The sequence below is a fragment of the Carlito syrichta genome, unplaced genomic scaffold (genome assembly GCF_000164805.1).
Source record: "Carlito syrichta isolate Samal-C Ts95f unplaced genomic scaffold, Tarsius_syrichta-2.0.1 Scaffold130363, whole genome shotgun sequence".
NCBI classification, from domain to species: domain Eukaryota; kingdom Metazoa; phylum Chordata; class Mammalia; order Primates; family Tarsiidae; genus Carlito; species Carlito syrichta.
Window position 1 is genome coordinate 34,054 of NW_007074459.1, and position 20,472 is coordinate 54,525.

General features: G+C 36.7%; 1 protein-coding gene across 9 annotated transcripts in view; it reads left to right on the top strand.

Annotated features, from left to right (window-relative positions):
- Window positions 1-5,178: 5,178 nt before the first annotated feature.
- Window positions 5,179-20,472, top strand: part of ZMYND11 (zinc finger MYND-type containing 11) — a 65,774-nt gene continuing 50,480 nt past the window's right edge. For 3 of the 9 annotated variants that reach the window (XM_008048939.1, XM_021707984.1, XM_021707985.1), the window contains exon 1: window positions 5,215-5,355. In XM_008048939.1, the coding sequence (XP_008047130.1) occupies window positions 5,240-5,355 (116 nt within the window). In that variant the 5' untranslated portion in view covers window positions 5,215-5,239. Of the gene's footprint in view, window positions 5,356-6,382; window positions 6,432-12,304; window positions 12,421-20,472 lie in introns of those variants that run through there. The other 6 variants (XM_021707982.1, XM_021707983.1, XM_008048937.1 and 3 more) reach the window with 5 other exon arrangements.

Here is a 20,472-nt window from a genome sequence, read left to right on the forward strand (position 1 = left end):
TCAGATTCTAGTAATAATTTTAATTCTTGAGTTATTCCCCTGTCTTCCCTGACCCTCAACTGTTCTTTTACAAAGATGTGCTTATCGTTCCCTTACATTACAGGACAGCTCCTGTGTATGTATATATCCCCAAGCAATAACTGTTTAATTTTGCCTGTTTTTAAGTTCTTCCTGACTTACTTTCTCTTTCAGTCTCCCTTTTCCCCCGTTTGTGTAGAAGTAGTATGACTATAAAGTAAGATCACTGCTATAGACGAAGAGGATTGAAGTAAATCTGGATTTGTAGGAGTAGAGAATATCAGCATCGCCTGGGGGCTTATTAAAATTACTCAGAAGTTTTTGTTTCTATGTTTACTTTTTTAAACTACAAGCCTCTGGAGAATCACGAGCAGCTTTTGCTGAAAGGAATCTGTTATCTTCCTCAAATGTGTTGGAGCAGAGAAAAGATTGAGGACTGTGTTATGGCTTTCTACAAATCTTCTGATTTTTCTTTTTGATGTTTCAATCTTTGATAAAACAAATGAAGTCTCACTCTGGGATCACAACAGAGCTGGGAAAGTTGAAGTCAACAGTTTCATATAGAAAGCTTAGTATGTTCGAAACCATGTTAAGCACCTTGAAAGACATTAGATATAAAAATGAATGAGACATGTTTTTTCCTGATTGAATTAAAATCATTCTTTGGAAGAATTTTTAACTATTTGTAGCAGCAATACATTTGTAAGAGACGTGTAAACAAATGGCAATTAGAATTAAAAAGACAACTGAGTTTGAATCCAGGAGAAAAGCTTAGGGAAGATTTCATTAGAGAAAGTCCTAGGAAGGACAGAGGTATTTTAAATGATGAGTAAAGGTGCAGGAGAGAACATTCCAGGCAGAGACAACATAAACAGAGGGATAGAGGTGTGAAGTGTAGAGGCATATTTGAGAACTGTGAGTTGTGCAGTTTAGTAGCAGTATATGTTGAGGTAAGAATGGATGGAAAAGTTTGGTTTGGTCGTATCAACAAGACCTTAAATGAGCAGCTGTCCATACACAGAATCCAAGAAACTCAGTTTGTAGGACCTTTTTCTAATTGATGAATACCCAAGTTACTCTTCTTTTCATACACTCAGCCACGTCATTAGTCATATTTTCTAGATGAAAGAAGGATTTTTGTCTGTTTTGCTTATTGCTGTATTCCCAGAGCATAGAAGAGTGTCTGGTGTACGTGACTTATATTTCAAATGAATGAATGAGTTTAGGTTTCGGAAGAAGAGTTTCAGTGGTTATGCCGTAAAGAAATCTTGTCTGGAGAGGCAAGTTGCTTTTGGTACTGTGACCGCCCTCCTCAGACCTCATTGTGTTCACCTCATTTGAAGTGTCCTTCCCTCGCATTCTTTGCAGCGTTCTGCTTGGGTGCTTCCAACCAGTGACCCACCTCTTCACAGTGCACCTTATTACAAGGCGTATTTACTCTCTGTGGCTTGATTCAGGCAGATCTCTGAAGTCTTTGAGTTAACGCTACATGTTTCCTGAGGTATACCATTGCCTCGTTCTTTTTTTTTTTTTGAGTTGGAGTGTCACTCCATCACCCAGCAGGTGGAGGCTCCCGGCCACCGCAGCCTTGACCTGCTGGGCTCTGGCGATCCTTCCGTCTCAGCCTTCCAAGTAGCTGGAACTACAGGCGGGCGCTACCATGCCCGGCTAATTTTTTGATTGATTGTAGAGATGAGGTCTCACCAAGTTGCCCAGATGGGTCTTCAACCCACAGGCTCAGGCAATCCATTCACCTCAGCCTCCCAAAGGTGCAGGATTACAGGCTGAGCCACCAAGCCTGGCTCTACCTCATTCTTTAATCTTGATTTTAATCATTTCCAAGAATATGTGGTACCACTTTTAGAGTTTCTACTAGCAAGTCCCCACTATACTTCTTCTGGTCGTTATTTTATTTTGATATTATTTGAAATGTTAGCTTTGTGTCACCTGTTTGTTATCGTTCTAGACAAATTATTCAACATTTTACATATGGATTTTGAAAATATAATTCGTAAGTTGAATTATATGTTGCCTATACCTGTTTTACCTATTTGTATTATTTTTTAGGGTTTGCTCTAAGGATTACAATATACATCATTAATTTGTCATAGTCTCCCTTGAATTAATATAGTGTCACTTCACATAAAATGTAAGATTTTTTTTTTTTTTGAGTTAGTCTCACTCTGTCACCCAGGCTGGAGTGCAGTGGCACGATCGTGACTCAGTAAAGCCTCTACCTGCTGGGATCAGGCAGTCCTTCCACACATCCTTTCAAGTAGCTGGAAATACAGGTGTGCGCTACCACACTAGGCTAATTTTTTGGATTATCGTAGAGATGAGGTCTTGCCATGTTGCCTAGGCTGGCCTCGAACCTCTGGGCTCAGGCAGTCCTCTTGCCTCAGCCTCCCAAAGTGCTGAGATTACAGGCATGAGCCATGGCACCTGGACAAAATGTAAGCGAGTTATAATAATATGCCGAGTATGATGGCTCAAACCTGTAATCTCAGCACTTTAGGAGGTGGAGGTGAGAGGATTGCCTGAGCCAGGTTTGAGACCAGCCTGGACAACTTGGCGAGACCTCGTTTCTACAATAAATCAAAAATTTAACCGGATGCGGTGGCATGGGCCTATAGTCCCAGCTACTTGGAAGGCTGAGGTGGGAGATCTCCTGAGCCCAGCAGTTTGAGAATTTGGTGGCCGTGAGGATGCCAGTGTACTGCAACCTGGACAACAGTGAGACACTGACTCAAAAAAATATAATAATAATACTTGTATATTTCTGTTTACTCTTCCTTCCCCTCCTTTGTCCTCCGGTTTCCATATGCTTTACTTCTACTTGCATTATAAACCCAGTGACACCTATCAATTATTTTAATCTTTGCTTTAAATAGAAAATTATCTTAGAAAGAAATTAAGAAAGGAAGAATTTGGCTTTTATATTTTCCTGCATATTTATTGTTTTGCAGAGTTCATCTCTTTCTGCTCAGTTTTGCCTAAGCTAGACTTAGTGTCTCCCTTGTCTGGATTTTCATAGTACATATATCATATATAACCTTACAATTAGTAGTTCCACATATATCTCAAATTTTCTCTGCCAGTTTTAGGTTTTTCTCTGTCAAGGATCCCCGGGTATACATTTTAAGCTAACATTATGCCTAGCACAGCGGTTTATACAAAGTGGGCAACTGTATTTTTTAAGTATGTAAGAAATTTTGTTCTTGTATTTTAGTATTTGTGTAATCTCACAGGATTAAGTTGTATTGTAACAGTTCACCATTAGATGTCCCTTTCTAATGTGTTATAATATAACAATATAACATGTTAGAAATATAATATTACCAGTGAATTCCTTATTTTAAGACTTACCAGATTCTGAGAGCTGGTGTTCCTATGTAGGTGCACTTAAACTGAGGAGTTTCTGTACATTTAAAAGGGATTACTCTCCAAAACAGAAGTGCTCATAAATTGTAATTTTTATTATATTTCAGTTATATGTCTAAGTTTATACAGAGTCAACTGATTTTCCTGAAGTTCACTGTAGAACTTGAATACCGGCATTGTTTTTGAATTATTCTCTCTGTGGGAGCATAGTTTGGAACTCTTAGAAGTAGTGGTGTGAAGACGTAGGATATTCAGGAATAGCTTAAAACATGTTGGAAATGTTTTCTGAAAGTGATATAATTCTGAAAAACATCTTATTCTAGGAGCCTGACGGACTCAGAATCACTAGACGTGAGTTTTCTCGAGATAAACTTTGATAGCAACTGCTGATTTGTTTGGGTTTGCCAGACAAAGAGAAGGAGCGGAATAGGCTGTGAAGAAATGGAGAGGTGGAGAACATGAATCTGATGGCTTTCCTGGCCAATCTTAGCACAGCCCAGTGCTTCCCTCCTCATTCTTTTCTCCTAAAAGACAGGAAAGAGCAGATCAAGGAGATTTTAGCAGTTTTGGAAGATTTAATGTTCACTGTTTGTTTAGGTGCCTACATTTTAAACTTAGCATTGTAACCTATATAATTTAGAAAGATGCTTCCATGGTTCCCAAGTGCTGGAACTCTTAATGAAAGACAGAGTTCATGGTGAAGGTTGATATTCCTGCAGACAAGTCCATGCAGGGTTAAGAAAGAGAGATCTCTTCTGTCATACCACCGCTCAAGAGACATTCAGGGTATAACTGCCAGTTTCTCCCCAGTCTTGCCAGGAGACAGCTGGAAAATATATGGAGGAGTGGTGACTGTTTCCTTCAGTTCACCCAGAAAACTAAAATAGCAATGTTGTTTTCTAATAATGTAACAAATACCCCCAAACTGATACCTAACCCAATAATGTGATTATTCTTAGTAATTTGTAACTCTTTAGTATATCATTCCCTAGTCTTTCACATCTCACCCCAGAAGTAACTTTCTTATATTCTGTTCATGGTTTTATTTTTTTAAAAGGAGAATGTTGTTTTCATTTCTTTTTTCTTTTTTTTTTTTGAGTTGGAGTCTCACTCTGTCACCCAGACTGGAGTGCAGTGGCTGCTCCCGGCCACCGCAGGCTCGACCTGCTGGGCTCCGGTGATCCTTCCGCCTCAGCCTTCCAAGTAGCTGGAACTACAGGCACGCGCTACCACACCCGGCTATTTTTTTTTTTTTTTTTTTTTTTATTGTAGAGATGAGGTCTCATCAAGTTGCCCAGGCAGGTCTCGAACCCACGGGCTCAGGCAATCCACTCACCTCGGCCTCCCAAAGTGCTGGGATTACAGGCTAAGCCACCGAGCCCGGCCTGTTTTCATTTCTTAATCTGTGTCAAAATCATGGCTATAATAAAACAAAATACCAAATAATTAGAGCATTTAAATTCCATTTTGTGTTGATCAAATTATGTACAATGTAATATCATTAAATGCAATTTTATCTTGTATTTGTGTGCTTCAGAATAAAATTTAAATTATTTTAAGAATGTATTGATATAAGGTAGCCACTTGTTCTCGGGAACACTTTGGTTTTCAGCACGTCACTCTTTATGAAGTAATGAATGATAACTTTTATGAAGTAACTGGTGATATGTATGGTAGGAAATAAGATAGACAGTTGGCAATACTACGTACCTTGTTAGTATGATCAGTAGTTGGGAGGTGCTGATAATGTTACTCGCTTACGTTGATGACAGTTCATTCTGTAATCTGTTTTTCCCCTTATGTTTCTGTGTTTTGCTACAGCTAAAGAAGTAAACAGGTCATGGCACGTTTAACAAAAAGACGACAGGCGGATACAAAAGCTATCCAGCATCTGTGGGCAGCCATTGAAATTATACGGAACCAGAAGCAAATTGCCAACATTGACCGTATCACAAAGTAAGCAATTTAAATTTACCCTGTGAAATTTCATAGACTAGTTTGGAGTGAAAATCTAAAAATATTTTCTCTATTATACTAACCAACATGTATTATAAAGAACGTAAGTCACTTTTACCTTGCAGGAGTATATAGTTAGGAAAACATGCATAGAAAAACAAAAGCAACTTGTGTTCTATGTAATGAATAAATATTAGATAAGTAGAATATCAGTATGTAGAATAGTTTATAGCTATCAAAATTTTTAACTCTTGGAAACTTTAAGTCATTTATTAAAATGATGTTTAACTCATCACTTGCTTTTATATAATGAAGTTCTCTAAGGACAGTCTACTGTTCATTACTAATTTTATTTTAATTTATTTTATTTTTTAGAAAACAGGATTTATTGAGAGAACAGAAAAGCTCCCACAGGGGAGGGGACCCGAAGGGGTTGCGAATTTTTTTTTTTTTTTAAATATGTAGGGTACAATTCAGGGATTACTAATTTTAATAAAGGACAAGCATGGTATGGGTAACAAATAACATCTTATTTGTTCATAGCCCACTGACAGAATTTTTAACAATTTCATTCTATATTTTAGAAATTATATTAAATAAACATTGTTTTAAAAAAGAAAGTCTTTCCCCCCCCTAGTTTCTAATACTATTTATAGAGATCAACAAAGATTCAGGATACAAAATAAAATCACACTACTTTGAATAGTCTACTTATATGTTGTATACTAAGAATAAGGCAGTTTTCAAATAGGAACTTGGTTTTGTTTTATGTTTCTCTGAGTATTTTTAAACAAATAAAGCTAAATTTATCTTTTTTCAGTGTTTGGAAGGTTTTTTTTTTTTGTATATTTAGGTATAAAAATTTTAAATACTTGTCTCTCCCTACATTATTTAGATGCTATGTGTAAAAATGAAAAACAAGTAATTTACAAAATCTCACTTAAATATTTTTTTGGCTTTTACTAATAAGTAAGAGAAAAAAATTGAGTTCCATGTATTTTTGTCCTTTCCCTGTATTCTGGTGAAGAAGATTATAAAGGCCACTTACGAGGAAGGCACAGGAGAACAGAGAAGAGGTGAGGCTATATGAAGGGGTGAGGCTACATACAACTCTATACTTGCCCTTGGGATATTTTAAAGCTGACAGCATACAACTCCTAGCTCCCATAGGTTAATAGAAGAAAAAAATAGGTAACACCATGTGAAAAATAAGAATAAATAGTACATTATTTTAGTTATTATTTTTTAAGCCATGGTAACTAAATGCAAATTACAAAGAGGTGATATTTATATAAAAGTATCTTAAGTAAATCTCAAGGAGTGAAAAAGCATTTTGTGTTTACTTATGGTTGAGATTTTTTAAAAATCATAGTTTATGTTATCAGAATTGGTTACAGAAGAATGTTGAAATAAAATACTTTTCTTTGGATTCCATTTTTATAATTAAAATAATTTAAGCCTGACTCAACTATTTCAGATTTTCAAATGATTCCTTTTTCTCTTCTGTGGCATCTTTCTCTAGAAGCTTTAGGGACATTCTCCAAGAAGAATCTTCCAATGTGAATGTTGCTATTAGGTTGTGACCACCTGCTGATGTGAGCGTAAGAGAATTGACTCCCACAGTATTGGGTACAGATCACTGTTGGATTATTATAACACCTGTGTGTGTACGCATGAGTACACATGTTAAACTGGAGTAAAAGATACAGAGATTATTAACAAGATTGCATACATCTTCTCATTTTGCATTATGGGTTGTGGATAAGCATTCTCTTTTCTCCTTTCTTCATCAGTGTAGACTTAAGTGGTGCCAAGGCTTATTTTTCTTGATATCTTGATAGTTCCTAAATTAAATATGAATGTCTTTACCTTACCAAATAGTTTTGTTTTTATTAGTCTCATCCAAAGATGTAAAGAGACAGAGAGAGAGAGACAGACAATTGGAGGTAAAGTGTTTAGGAGTGGGTCCCAGTGCTGCTGCTTCTGCCTCATCTCATTTGAGAGGTATGCCATATTTCTTTTAATAACAGCGGCTCACTTCAGAGCATCCTATACTTCTTTTATAACATTGATCACATTTGCAATTACCTCCCTGTTAGACATTTAGCTCTAAGAAAGTACTGTCCGGACAATTGCTAAACCCTATGCCTTTGCTTCTTGGTTAATGTTAATTCCCTTTCTCATTAGACTTGCCTAAGGTAAGTTAGGAAGTAGCATTGGTCTCTGACAGTAAGTCAGATCTTTTGCTCTGGGCCTAGTGTACCGATTCTGCACTCTCGATAGGCAAATTTTTTTCAGGCCTTAGATTCATTTCAAAACAAGTGACCCTGCTCAGCCAAGTCTGAACATAGAGGTCTCTCTCATACTCTGCAAATATCTTAAGCTACTGAAAGCTACAGTAGAGGTACTGTCAGTAATGCATATGCAGTCATTGAGTTTCATTTTTTACTTTGGTGAGTGATGGTATTTGAAAAAATGAAAGCTACACGGTGTTAGTCATACACTAAAAGTTTGGGCTGTGGGGTAACTGGCTCTTAGCCCAGTGCATCCACAACATTCAAGTTTACTTCTGTAGAATGGGTTAGCTTTTCCTGCTTTTGTTCTTTTAGAGCAGTAAATGAACAGATTTCTCTTATTTTTCATTGTTGTCTTCCTTTGGAATTTGTTGATTGAAGAAACCAGGTCATTTGTTGTGATTACCCATAGTCTGGCTTTTGCTTATTATATCCCTGTGGTCTTGTTTAGCCTGTTGCTCAGTTCTCTCTCTGTGTATCATGGACATATATAGTTACATTTTGAGACTTGGGCATGGGGCAAGATTGCTTCATAGGTAGTTCTGTGTTCTACTGTCAAGAGGCACAGAATATCGATTGTTTTGTGATGTACATAGCCATTGATGCTAAATCTAATAATTCATTAAGGATTGCAAAAGGACAATAACCTAATTTATCTTTTCTTTTTTAACTGGAATACTTCTAGAAGGACATAGCTTCCTATTTATCTGCTATCTGTTTGCCCTCTGGTACAGTTCATTTGGGAAAAGTAGAAAAATTCTTTCTCTTTATGTGTTTGCCAGTTTTTTAAAAGAGCATCCTCTAATGGTAACCAGTTAGTTTTATCGTTTCAGTGTCATTTGGAATTCACACATTTAAATACATGATATATTTAAGTCCATTTTTGACGTTGACCTTATTGTACTCAAATATTCAAATATGTCTGTCTTTGGCCATTGGGAGCCTCTGCATGCTGGCTCCTGGAGTTCTTTCCCACTTCCTCAGACTCCTCCTATACATTTCAGGACGTTTCAGACTCCTCCTATACCATTGATTTCTCCCAGGAGCTCTGGTTTCTTTTAGTTTAAATTGTATTGCAAGAGTACTTTCTGGCCACTCAGTGTTGCTACTGGGTTGGTCTCTCTTTCTAGGCCTTTGAGTGTACAGAATTAGAAAGTAAACATACTTTTAAAAGATAAAAACAGCACGTAAATTCATACTGATATTTTCCTTTGATCTTTATGACTACTGGGTTTTATTTGACTCTAGTTCTGTCTAAAAATCTTTATCTTTTTCCCCGCCTGGTGGGAGTCATATTTGTTGAGGACATTATGAATGATAAAATTTTAGAATACCATGTAACTTGTCCGTTATTTTATGTAACATTGTATATACAGCTATCTGAGAATAAGAAACTTTTACTTAAAATCACATATATGTAGTTATGATCGTGTATTATATATGCACACACCGTTGTTTAGTTTTTATTATTTTGGACCTCCCTTAGTACATTGGATCTTCTTTTCCCATATTCTGTATTTGTGATTTTCTATTGAATTCTTATCATCTTTTTTCAATTTTGATTTTTAGTATTTTCCTTCGCAACTTTTGTTTAACTGACATTATCTGCTGTATGTTCACTATTGTATACCTTCTAGTTTAGACTTCTTCTGAAGTGATTTTTTCCATCTGCTTCAAATGTACAACTCATGTCTGAGTTTCCTTCTGCTTTATAGCTTTCATATTATCAATATATCATCTTCTCATGTCTTTTCTCCTGTCTTGAAGCATTAGGTTTTAGTTTCCTTCTGTTTTGTAGGCATCTCTCCCTGGTGTGCTTCTGTTGTAAGGATGTCATTCTGCCCTTCTGCCACAAGTAGAATGTTGGCCATTCTGATATGCCATCATTTTTTCTGAACTTGCATTTGGGAGGGGAGGTTCTGAGTATTCTTTCTAGATTTATGACTGCAAAGTTCCTCCTTATACTGTTTTTTTGAAGTGCTAAGAATGTAGTCATATTTCCTCAGATTGATTGGGTTGTTCTCTGTCTTTTCCCCCTGTTTTTTTCTGGAACTACCCTTGTACTGAGAGTCTTTTTAATGGACTCCAGTAGTATTTAGTACTTTTATTCCTAACATTTCCCAATAATATGGGGCTTTGTCCTGGAAGGGAATTTCGACTGCTTAATTTTGAGAATTCTTGGGGCTCGGTATGCTCCCGTACCCTAAGACTTTACCATGAATTCATGTGTTATTATGAATCTTCTGCAAATGGGAAGGTGTAAAAACCCTATCTAGCTTCAACTGCTATTCTCAAATGGGCGCACTTGCTTTCCAGTGAGTCTGTTGGTTACTTTATCTTCCTGTACTCAGTTGCATTCGATTCTTTGTTGTATCCCTTTTTCTCCTACATGGGTGGCCTTGCCAATTGGGATAAGATTTGACCTCACCTGCTCAAATTTTGGGATTCACAGGACTTCTTATCACTAAATTTTGTTGTCCTGTAAATGTTATTCAAGAGCATTTTATTTTGTTATGTTTGCTATTCTTCCAGTAACTCTGTCTAAGAGGTTTGGGAGAGATTTAAAAACTGTGTGGCCTCCACCATCTTCCCAGGCCACAACAACTTTATGATTTTTCTTAAAAACAAACAAAACAACTCATAAAGCCAAAACCAGTTGCTAAGGTACCAAATAATTCTCTGAAGTTCAAAAGCAGTGCTAAAAGCAATACAAAAAAAAAAAAAAATCCCTCCTAGCAAAAACCCATCCAGGGAACTTTCTTCATGTTAGTGTGCAGTACTGACCGCATCAGAATCAACAGCGATATCATCTTCAAACACAGGATCCTTAACATAGTACAACTTGCATTGCAACTTTAAAAATAAATTTCGTGAGTAGAATTTGTGACCTTTAAGCCTCAGATCCTCATACGTAATTGAACTCTTAGTCACCACTAATAATTTTCTTATCTCTGTAAAAAAATGGGAGAATTTATCTGCCTTCATGTTTGTTCTACCTAATTGTGATCGTATCTCACTTTCAGCCTTCATGGCGGTAGTTGCACATTAGTTATAATACCGCTCCAGGAAGGAGCATCCTGAGTCTTTCTTATGACTTTCTTTTAATTTTCCTTTCTGAAACCACTAGGGTTATATCCAAGAAGATAGTAGGAAAGGTACTACAAGTTAGATAATCATGGCTGAAGTTTATCGAATATTCACAAATGTTTCAGAAATATAACTAAGAGAAACTTCTTTAACAAGTGCTAACATTTTAGTACAGGAAGTATTTTTACTAAAAGCATCAATCTGAAACGAAAATACATATATGAGATTAAGTCTGTTTTTTTAATTAACGGTGAAGCCATCCCTCTGACTTAAAGCGCATGTTTACAGGTTTGATTTAATGATACTATAACGTCCTATAGGTGACCTCATTTGGGAACTAAATAAGCACAAATACTGTTTTCTTTTTTTTTTTGAGTTGGAGTCTCACTCTGTCGCCCAGACTGGAGTGCAGTGACACACTTCCGGCCACCGCAGCCTCGACCTGCTGGGCTCGGGCAATCCTTCCACCTCAGCCTTCCAAGTAGCTGGAACTACAGGCACGTGCTACCACACCCGGCTAATTTTTTATTTATTGTAGAGATGAGATCTCGCTAAGCTCCTCGGGCTGGCCTTGAACCCGCGGGCTCAGGCATTCCACTCATCTCGGTTTCCCAAAGTGCTGGGATTATAGGCTGAGCCACCAAGCCTGGCAGCACAAATACATTTTGACCTGTCAGTGGAAACATTTGGAGTCCTTCAAAATTGAAGAATGTTTTGTGACGTGTAATTATCATAAAATAGAAACAAATGAGTCATTTTATCATAAAGAAGAAAATACAGAAGTCAATTGAGGATTATGTATGAAGATAAGCATAGGCAATAGTATGTCTTCTCAGTTTAAGTGTCTGTAAACGCTAAATTATAGTTGGCACAAATAAATTGATCAGTTTTGTATAATTTGGATAGTTACCATTCTACATTTTTAAGATGTTTGGTCACTTAACATTTGTATTAAATATGTATGAAATAGTTTTATGCTTAGGATGATGTTAGCCCTCATTTTGCAGATTTTAAATCAAGACATAAAGAATGTAGAATCTTAACAACAAAATCTGTAATAGAAGAGAAATTTAAACTTTCAATCACTAAGATTCCCAATATTCATAACTCATCATGTTATTTCTCTAAATGCTATGTGCATTTTAATATCCAGTAAAATAAGTTATGTGTATAACTTCCTTTTCTTCTTTAATTCAAAAGAATTACTCACATCTAATTGGATAATTAAAGCATGGCATTAGAGGTTTATAATTATTTTAAGTAATAGTTACAGTTTAAGATGTGCTTTTGAATTAAGTATAGATTTTATACTGGTTTCTACTGGCATTGTTGGCTGTATAGTGTGATTGGGGGAAGTTTGTTTATTTTTTATTGACTACTGGAATAAACAGTCAAAGTAGTTGACTTATATGTTTTCCTCCCATCTTTGGTAACTTTGATTTTGTGTTTCTAGAGGTGATCACATTATGACTAGCATGATTAGACTAATATTGGATTGGTAGACTAGTCCCATTCAAGTTAATGTTCAGATTAGGGCATCAATTAATTACATGTATTGCTTGCTTTAGGGTCAAACCCCAGTTAGAAAATGTGACCTCTGACCTCTTGTGACATGTTTGGCATTGAAATTTCTGAGTTCTCCTGGAGTTCTTCCTGTCGCTACAGATATACATAAACCCAAACTGTAAGTCTTTTTGTGTGTAGGTTACCTTTGAAGTTGCAACTAGGTACACATTATTTTCTTTATTTACTTATTATTATTTAACTTTTTGAAACCAAATTTCCAGGAACTGTTTATTTAAGTTAAATTTTGCTATATCTCAATTTCTGTTCCCTCATTAGAATTATTGGAGAGGAAGAATGGCTAAGTTACTTCTTTGGAAGTAAGTTAGTTTTAAAAACTACCAGTGAATATTATACTGTTTATGTAATCTCAAGAATTCTTCACAGATTGTTCAGTATTCTCAATTCAATCTATATTAATTTATTCTGTCTCATATATGTCTTATTATGAAAGCTGATTGGCAGATATACTTTATCACTATTTTCATTATTATTTTATTTTATATTATAATGGCCTTACAGAAAAACTGACTCTGAATAGCCATAGTGCACAATAAATTTCTTCTGGTATGCCAGATTCTTATGACGCTTATCTTGCCTTTGATTGTTATCTAGCTGATTTCATGTGTTTGACATTTCTTTGCAGTTTTGTGATGGAAACATACAAACAAGCCACATAAAGGTGTAAATAACCATTAAAGAATAAACCAGTAGTAACGAATTACAGGAGAGGGTCAGTGCCACATTATGAGAGTCTATTAATTTGTGACACTGTAGGCCTTATTCAAGGGAGAAGTTAATGTGAGAAAGTTCGGAAAGCCTTGTGGAGGGTATGGAATGAGTTGGGTCAGTAGTGGGGAGGGATTCACCAGGGCAGAGAGGAGAGTCAAAGCACAGAGTAGATCAAGTAGAGGGATTGAGGGTTTAAGGAAAAGTGGATCAAAAGGGGAGGGTCTTTAATGCTAGCATTGGAATTTTTGTTCTGTAGCAAGTAGGGGCTAGAAAACATTTTTTTAGTATAGAAATGGTAAAAGTAAAACATTCATTTTGTTTCCTCCCCAGCTAGATCGAATGGTTCCCTTTAATGTCTCTTGAATCTGTCTGCTCATTCCTATTCTGTTCTGGGTTTTGCCCTTGTAACTTCAGGCCTATTATTCTAGCCCTCAGTTTTGCTAGTCTGCTTCTTCTCATCATTGGTGTCAGAGATGTCTTTCCAAATCTTCATCTTATCAGACTGCTCCACTGTTGCAAACCATTTTCTGCCGTCTGTGGAGTCCACATTCCGGTGCAGAGGTGTTGCTCTTTCTGCCTGCCTCTTTCCATGATCTCCCCCGTTCTCAGTACCTCCCAGAAACACTCTCCGCAGGCCCTCAGACCCGCCTTTCCCACACTCCGCCTGGAATGCCCTTCTCAGACGCCTCGTTCATGTGTCATCTCTTAGAAAGTCTTTCCCAGCACCTTCAAGTCAACCTAATTGTTGGTTATTTTTCTAAATTTTGGGTCTGATTGTGTTCTTAAAATCCTCTTTTGATTTCCTCATTATGCATGAGCAGGGCATTTGTACCAAGCTCTTCAGAATTTCAGGCCAACATTTCTTCTTCTTTTCATATTCAGCCTCTCCTCACTAATGTTCCATCTGATGAGACGAGTCTCAATTGCCTGGGTACTCTGTGGGTTCTTCGTTGGGTACTTTTCCTTCATTAATGGACAAAATCGTACCTATTCTTGTAAGATTCAACTCAAATATCATCTCCTTTGGGATTTTGATACAGTTCTCATTATACTCAATCCCACTTTCCTTTCTCTTTGCTTCCATTATAGTATATATAAAATTCAATTTTGTTAAATTGAATTGCAATCTTTGAAAAATACTTCTTCCGCGCTCGGTGGCTCAGCCCATAATCCCACGCTTTGGGAGGCCGAGGTGAGTGGATTGATTGCCTGAGCCCGCGGGTTCGAGACCTGCCTGGGCAACTTGGCGAGACTTCATCTCTACAATCAATCAAAAAAATTAGCCGGGCGTGGTAGCGCGCACTTGTAGTTCCGGCAACTTGGAAGGCTGAGGCAGCAGGATTGCTGGAGCCCAGCGGGTCGAGGCTGCGATGGCTGGGAGCAGCCACTGCACTCCAGTCTGGGCGACGGGTTGAGACTCCAACTCAAAAAAAAAAAAAATACTTCTTCCTTTGTTGATTGTGAGCACCTTAAGGGTAGGGAATATATCTTTTCTGTCTTTGTATTTTAGTATGAAGCATAGTAACTTCAACATTAATGATAATAATAAATACACAGCTATGTTGACTGCAGAAGTGGTTTCAAGGAGGATTATAATAATTAATAACATTAGATGATCCATTGTTTTGTGACCAGCACTGTGCTTTATGTAATTTACTTATCTCATGGAATTTTACAACAGTTCTGTGAGGTATGTTGTCAGTACCATGTAACCAAGAAGATAATGAAGCTTAGGAAGATGAAGTATATTACTCCAATTCACACAGATTGTTTGTAGCAGAGCTAACATTTGAATATAGGTCTATCTGATGTCAGAGTCCAAGCTCTTAACCATTAAATGTTTCCTTCCAGCGTTTAATGGTTTTGTATTTGTATCCTTGCAAATTTTGAAGTTTTCAAAACATTATCATCTGCGTGGTCTTTACATATTATCTCATTTCATCCTCACAACGGCAATGAGGTTGAAGTTAGCCCCACTTTATAGGTGGAGAATGCGAGACTATGAGAGTAATATTGTCCCAGGTTAAGTGTTAGGATTAGGAAGTACCTAGAGCTGCAGAATGTATTCCAAAATTCTAAAATTATCCCATTGGTGAAAGATCCATAAAGATACTATTTAGGTTTTGAAGTTTATTACTTTTTGTTTCTTTTTTGGTGTGCTATGTATTTTGTTTTTTTAATATTTTTTTATTTTAGAGTGAAGATTTACCACATGTGTAGGTTGCATGCAGTGAAGTTTGGGCTTCTCTCCCCCCTTCATAGTGGACCAGGTACCCAGTGTGTTTGCCATGTGCTCTACTCCCTTCTGCCTCCCTTCCCCCTCAACAGCGTCCAGCATCTGCCAGTCCCGCCCTTTTGCTAGTATGACCAGTGATTAGGGCCCACTTGTGAGTGAAAACATGTGGTATTCAGTTCTTTGTTTCTGTGATAGTTTACTTAGTATGATGGTCTCCAGCTGCATCCAAGTTACTGCGAAGACTATGATTTTGTTCTTCTTTATGGCTGCTGTTCAATACATTTTTGAAATACAATATTTATTTGGCTTGAAATCTTTTGTTTTATTTCTAAAAGTAACACAAACCATACTACAAGATACTTGGAAAATAGAAAACTGAAAAGTAACCACCTATAATTTCTCTTCCCATATTTAAGTCAGGTTCTCATCTTGATTTTCTTCTTTCCAGTCATTTTCCAGGTACACCTATTGTGTCCGCGTTATTCAGCCTCTCTCCATGTTGTTGCATGGCCACCATAAATTATTGTTTGTGATGGCTGTACAACACACAGTGCTCCGTCTGGTGAGATTGCACTGTACTGTACTCTGGGAGGAAGAGAAGCAGGATAAACAAACATTTGTTATAAGGTTTACATTATCCTTCTTACACTCAAAACAACCACATGGGACTGACCTTATTAATTTTACTTTATAAATAACAAATAGAAATGTAGAGAGGGTAAATGACCTGTCATGTATACCTAGTCAGTTGCAGAGCTGAGGTCTGTCTCAGAATCGTTGCAACTTTGGAGGCCATGCTTTTCCACTGTGCTTCCATGGTGCCTCCATACGTCATCTCTTAAATTCCTATAACAATACTGTGTGTCCGTTATATGAATAAATGATGCATTGAAAGCTTAAAGGGGGGCACTGTACTATGTAGTAGGAACTGTTTATTTGGAATGTGTAAGTTCAAAGTCTTGGACTAAGCACTTTACTTCCATTACCTTGTCTAGCTCTTACTGCAGTCCCATAGGTGAGTATCAGCTGCCTTTTTATCATCCTGCTGCCAGTGTTATAGTCTAGGATAACTTGGATGTTTTTAGTTTTTTCACTGTGCTCCATATCGCCTTGGATTATAAACTTCTCCCATGCTTTGAATTACTTTCTTGCCGTGGACACACAGCTTGTCTCCAGTTTCCCTACACCATAAATGACTGTGGATCGCCCAGCTCTTCACTTCCACAAGTGACAGTGTTTCCCTTTTGACCTGTACGAGGAATTCATTGGTATGTATATCCAGAAACAGAATTCTTCCTTGGCTATAGGATATACGTACTTAATTTGACTAAGCTGTCAAGCAAGTCTCCCTCAGTTTACATATTCATTAGTGCTGTGCATAAGGGCTTTGTTTTCTGGTTGTCTGCATATACTTAATGTTCTGTTACCCACGCTTTGTTACTTAGATGAATGATTTAACTTGTATGTCTGTGTTTGTTAATTAGTTTAGCCAGCCCTTGGTGTTCTTATATGGTTTTGGACTTGCTTTTCTTTGGATGCCTGTTATTGTCTTCTGCCTATTCTTCCATTGGTGTTTCTGTTGGTATTGTTCCTTCTTAAAAATTAACTTTATAGTTCTGCCATTCACAGGTAGATTTTTAATCCATCTGTAGTTCTGTTTCCACATAGTAGGTAAGGATCTGTCTTACCTTAATATTTTACATTTCTTTCATGAGCCTACCTTCTTTGGAGTTTAAGCTTGAGAGTAAAGAACTCTTGTAGGAGATATTTTAGGGGTCCTTATAGCATACTTTATAGTTTAATGATTTGTTTGCAGTACCATGATTTGTCTGTTGTCTGTTCTGTAATCTCTTTATGAAGTAAGGATTTCTTTTGTGTGTCCCAAGCACTTAGAGCTAGTAACTGACACGGGATGTTTACTTCACAGTCGTCACAATATTTATTGAGTGCTCTTTTCTTGCGGCCAGTTTGTCCTTCTCACAGAAAGCTTGAAATCTTTACTAGAACTAGACTAATTCTGTTTTTTGTTTTATTTTGTTTTGTTTTGTTTGAGTTGGAGTCTCACTCTGTCGCCCAGACTGGAGTGCAGTGGCCGTTCCCGGCCACTGCAGCCTCGACCTGCTGGGCTCCGACGATCCTTCCCTCTCAGCCTTCCGAGTAGCCGGAATTACAGGTGCGCGCTACCACACCCGGCTAATTTTTTGATTTATTGTAGAGATGAAGTCTCGCCTGCCCAGGCGGGTCTCAAACCCGCAGGCTCAGGCAATCCACTCACCTCAATGTCCCAAAGGCATGGGATTACAGGCTAAGCCACCGAGCCTGGCTTAGACTAATTCTAATATTAACTCTGCTATTAACTAGCTATGCTTTCTCAAGGAAGCCATTTTCCTTTTTTCTTCTATAAATTAATGTCTCTGTATAGCCACCATCTCAGTTGGGCATAAGAAGTTTCCATCACCCCAGAAAGTTCCGTGTACTGCTTTGTGGTTAACCCACCTTGTCCCCAGCCTCATTTAACCACTGATTTGCTTTGCCTGTTTTACAGTTTTATATAAATGGAATCATACAGCACATTATTTTCCACGTTTAGCTTTATTTGGTCAGAATGTTTTGAGATTTCATTTGCTGCATATATTGGTTGCTTATTGCTTTTCTTGCCTATTAGTATTCCATAGTGTGGATATACCACAATTTTTAAAATTTATTCATCTGCTGGAAGCACATTTGTGGTATTTTCATTTGGGGTCATTATGACAAAAGCTGCAGTATACTTTTGTGTGTAGGTGTAGACGTAGGTTGGGACAAATAGATAGGAGTGGAATTGCTAGGTGATATGATAAAGCTATGTTTAACTTTATTATAAGCAGCAAAATTGTATCCAAAGTGATTGATTTTCGTTTTCTTCAGCAATATATGGGAATTCCAGATTTTCCACATTCTCTCCAACACCTAGTATTTTCAGGCTTTTTAAATTTGAGACCATTCCAGTGGGTTTGTAGTAGCTTCTCATTGTGGTTAAAATGCTTATGTGAATCACGTTCAGGTATATTGACAACCCATTCCACTCTGCTTTAGTGTATTCTGCTAAGTATTGTGAACAGAATTCTATTAAGTGTCAGGAAGAGGAATTTTATGTAGAATTGAAAGAGATGGCTTGGTTGTTTTGCTTTTAATTATTTTTCTCCAACAAACTGGATAAAATATATAATTTTATTGTGACCATTTTAAATAATTGAGCTTAAAAATGAAAATAGAAGATTAAAAAAGTACATAATTTGAAAAGACATGATATTCTAATTTTTAATTACATAATTCATTTAGAAAGAAAATCCATTCAACAAAAATTAGTAAGTTATGTATCATAAAATTTACTAGTCATTGAAACTTTGTCTTAGAGTTCTGTTAAAATAGATTGTATACTAATAGTATGCTAATAAACATTGTACAAAATAAAGTTGGATTTGGTTTACGACTAGTAAATGAATATAAAAAAGTAACCAAGAAGAAAGAATGGAGGTAGAGGACTTTTAATTTGTGTGTATATGTGTGCACATTGTGTTCATATATGTGTATGTACAGAATATTTTATGAGAATTTCTTTTGTTCCAAAAATATTTGGGGGATGATTAGAACAAGATATAAAATACAATAAGGTTATATATATTAGGAGGGAATGAGGAAAATAGAAATTAATTTTAGGATGTAAAATAGAGCCAGGAATAGAGTCTTCATGAAGTCCCGTAGCTTGTTAAGGATATGTTTCGGATTTGGCTTTCAGTGTTGTCCATAAAGCAACTCTGTTGCCTAAATGAATCATAGCTGTTTCTGATTGTACTAAAACCAGAAGGAAATGTATCCCTAGGGTTTTCAGAATGTTAACCATTTTCTAATTGTTGTGAACCTCATGTCAGATGGCAGTGTGTAGTCCTGTGTCTTAAATAGTCAAGTTTGAGATTTAGGAGGCAATTTTAGTTAAAATGTTATTGTTGTTTAATAAAGAGTATGCCAAAACAGAACTCTGCTGTGTTTTTTTCCCCAACTACAAAGGAAATTGACTATCAAACTTAAAACTACGTTATTCTTGAACCTATGGTGATTTTTTTGCATCATTGCACAGATGTGTCATTTTCATTAGTTGTATCATTATTATAAACTGGTAAGTTTTTTTAAAGTTGATGAAATTTGGAGATAGGTCTAATTTACTGTATAAAGATTTAAGCAAGCTATAAAATGTGTAATTCATCGTTATTGAAATCAAGGCTTTAAATTTAAAATATTCCCTTTTCATAAAATGGAGCCTGTGTCAATAAAGTAAGTAGTATATCTGTCACAGTAAAAATGTTTTTCCCCCCAGATGAAGACTTTGCCTATTGTAGAAGGGATGTCCAAGTGAAATACAGATTGGACATAGAGACAGACAGAGGCTCTAGGATGATGATGTCTGGTTTAACACCAGTTTCAAAATCAGGAAATAATCTGATCAGGAAATTGCCATGATTTGAAACTGGGCTTTTACTGCCTATGTGGACCAATCTCTTTCTAGGTTAGCCCTAAGCTTAGTACAACCAAAAGACTGTTTTTGCCAAGGCTCCCTTCCTTAGGGCACCTGGGTTACAGTTGTTGTCACCCTGACTCCCTGAGATTGTCTGTCTGACTTCTGAACTTCTCAGTTGCTTTTTCCAGAATTGGCAGATGCTCCTAAATTAATTATTTTTTAGCATTTTGTTTGATTTTTCTAATTTTTAATGGAAAGATTGATCTGAATAACATCGTAAGCTATTATTGGCAGCAGAACACACTCTCTTTTTCTCTGTACGAATACATGTATATATGTCTATGCACATGATTTTAAATTTTATAATTTTTAGTATTATACTGTGATTATTTTCTCACACCATTGCTTTTTGAAGCATTAATTTTATTAACTGCATAGTATTCTGTTGGATGGCTATACTATAACTTATTTTACCCTTGTGGACATTTGGATGCTTCTCCTCTCCCTCCCCTCCCCTCCCCTCTCCTCTCCTCTGCCCTCCCCTCCCCTCGTCTCCACTCATTTCTATTTCTGATTCCTCTCAAATGTAAGTAAAGGGACTCCTATTTGCCTTTCCTCTTTGGAGTACCTGTGAACCTTTACCGTTATTGAAGTTATACCAGTTAACTGTTAATTGTCCTTGTCTCTTAACAAAACAATACCATACTTTG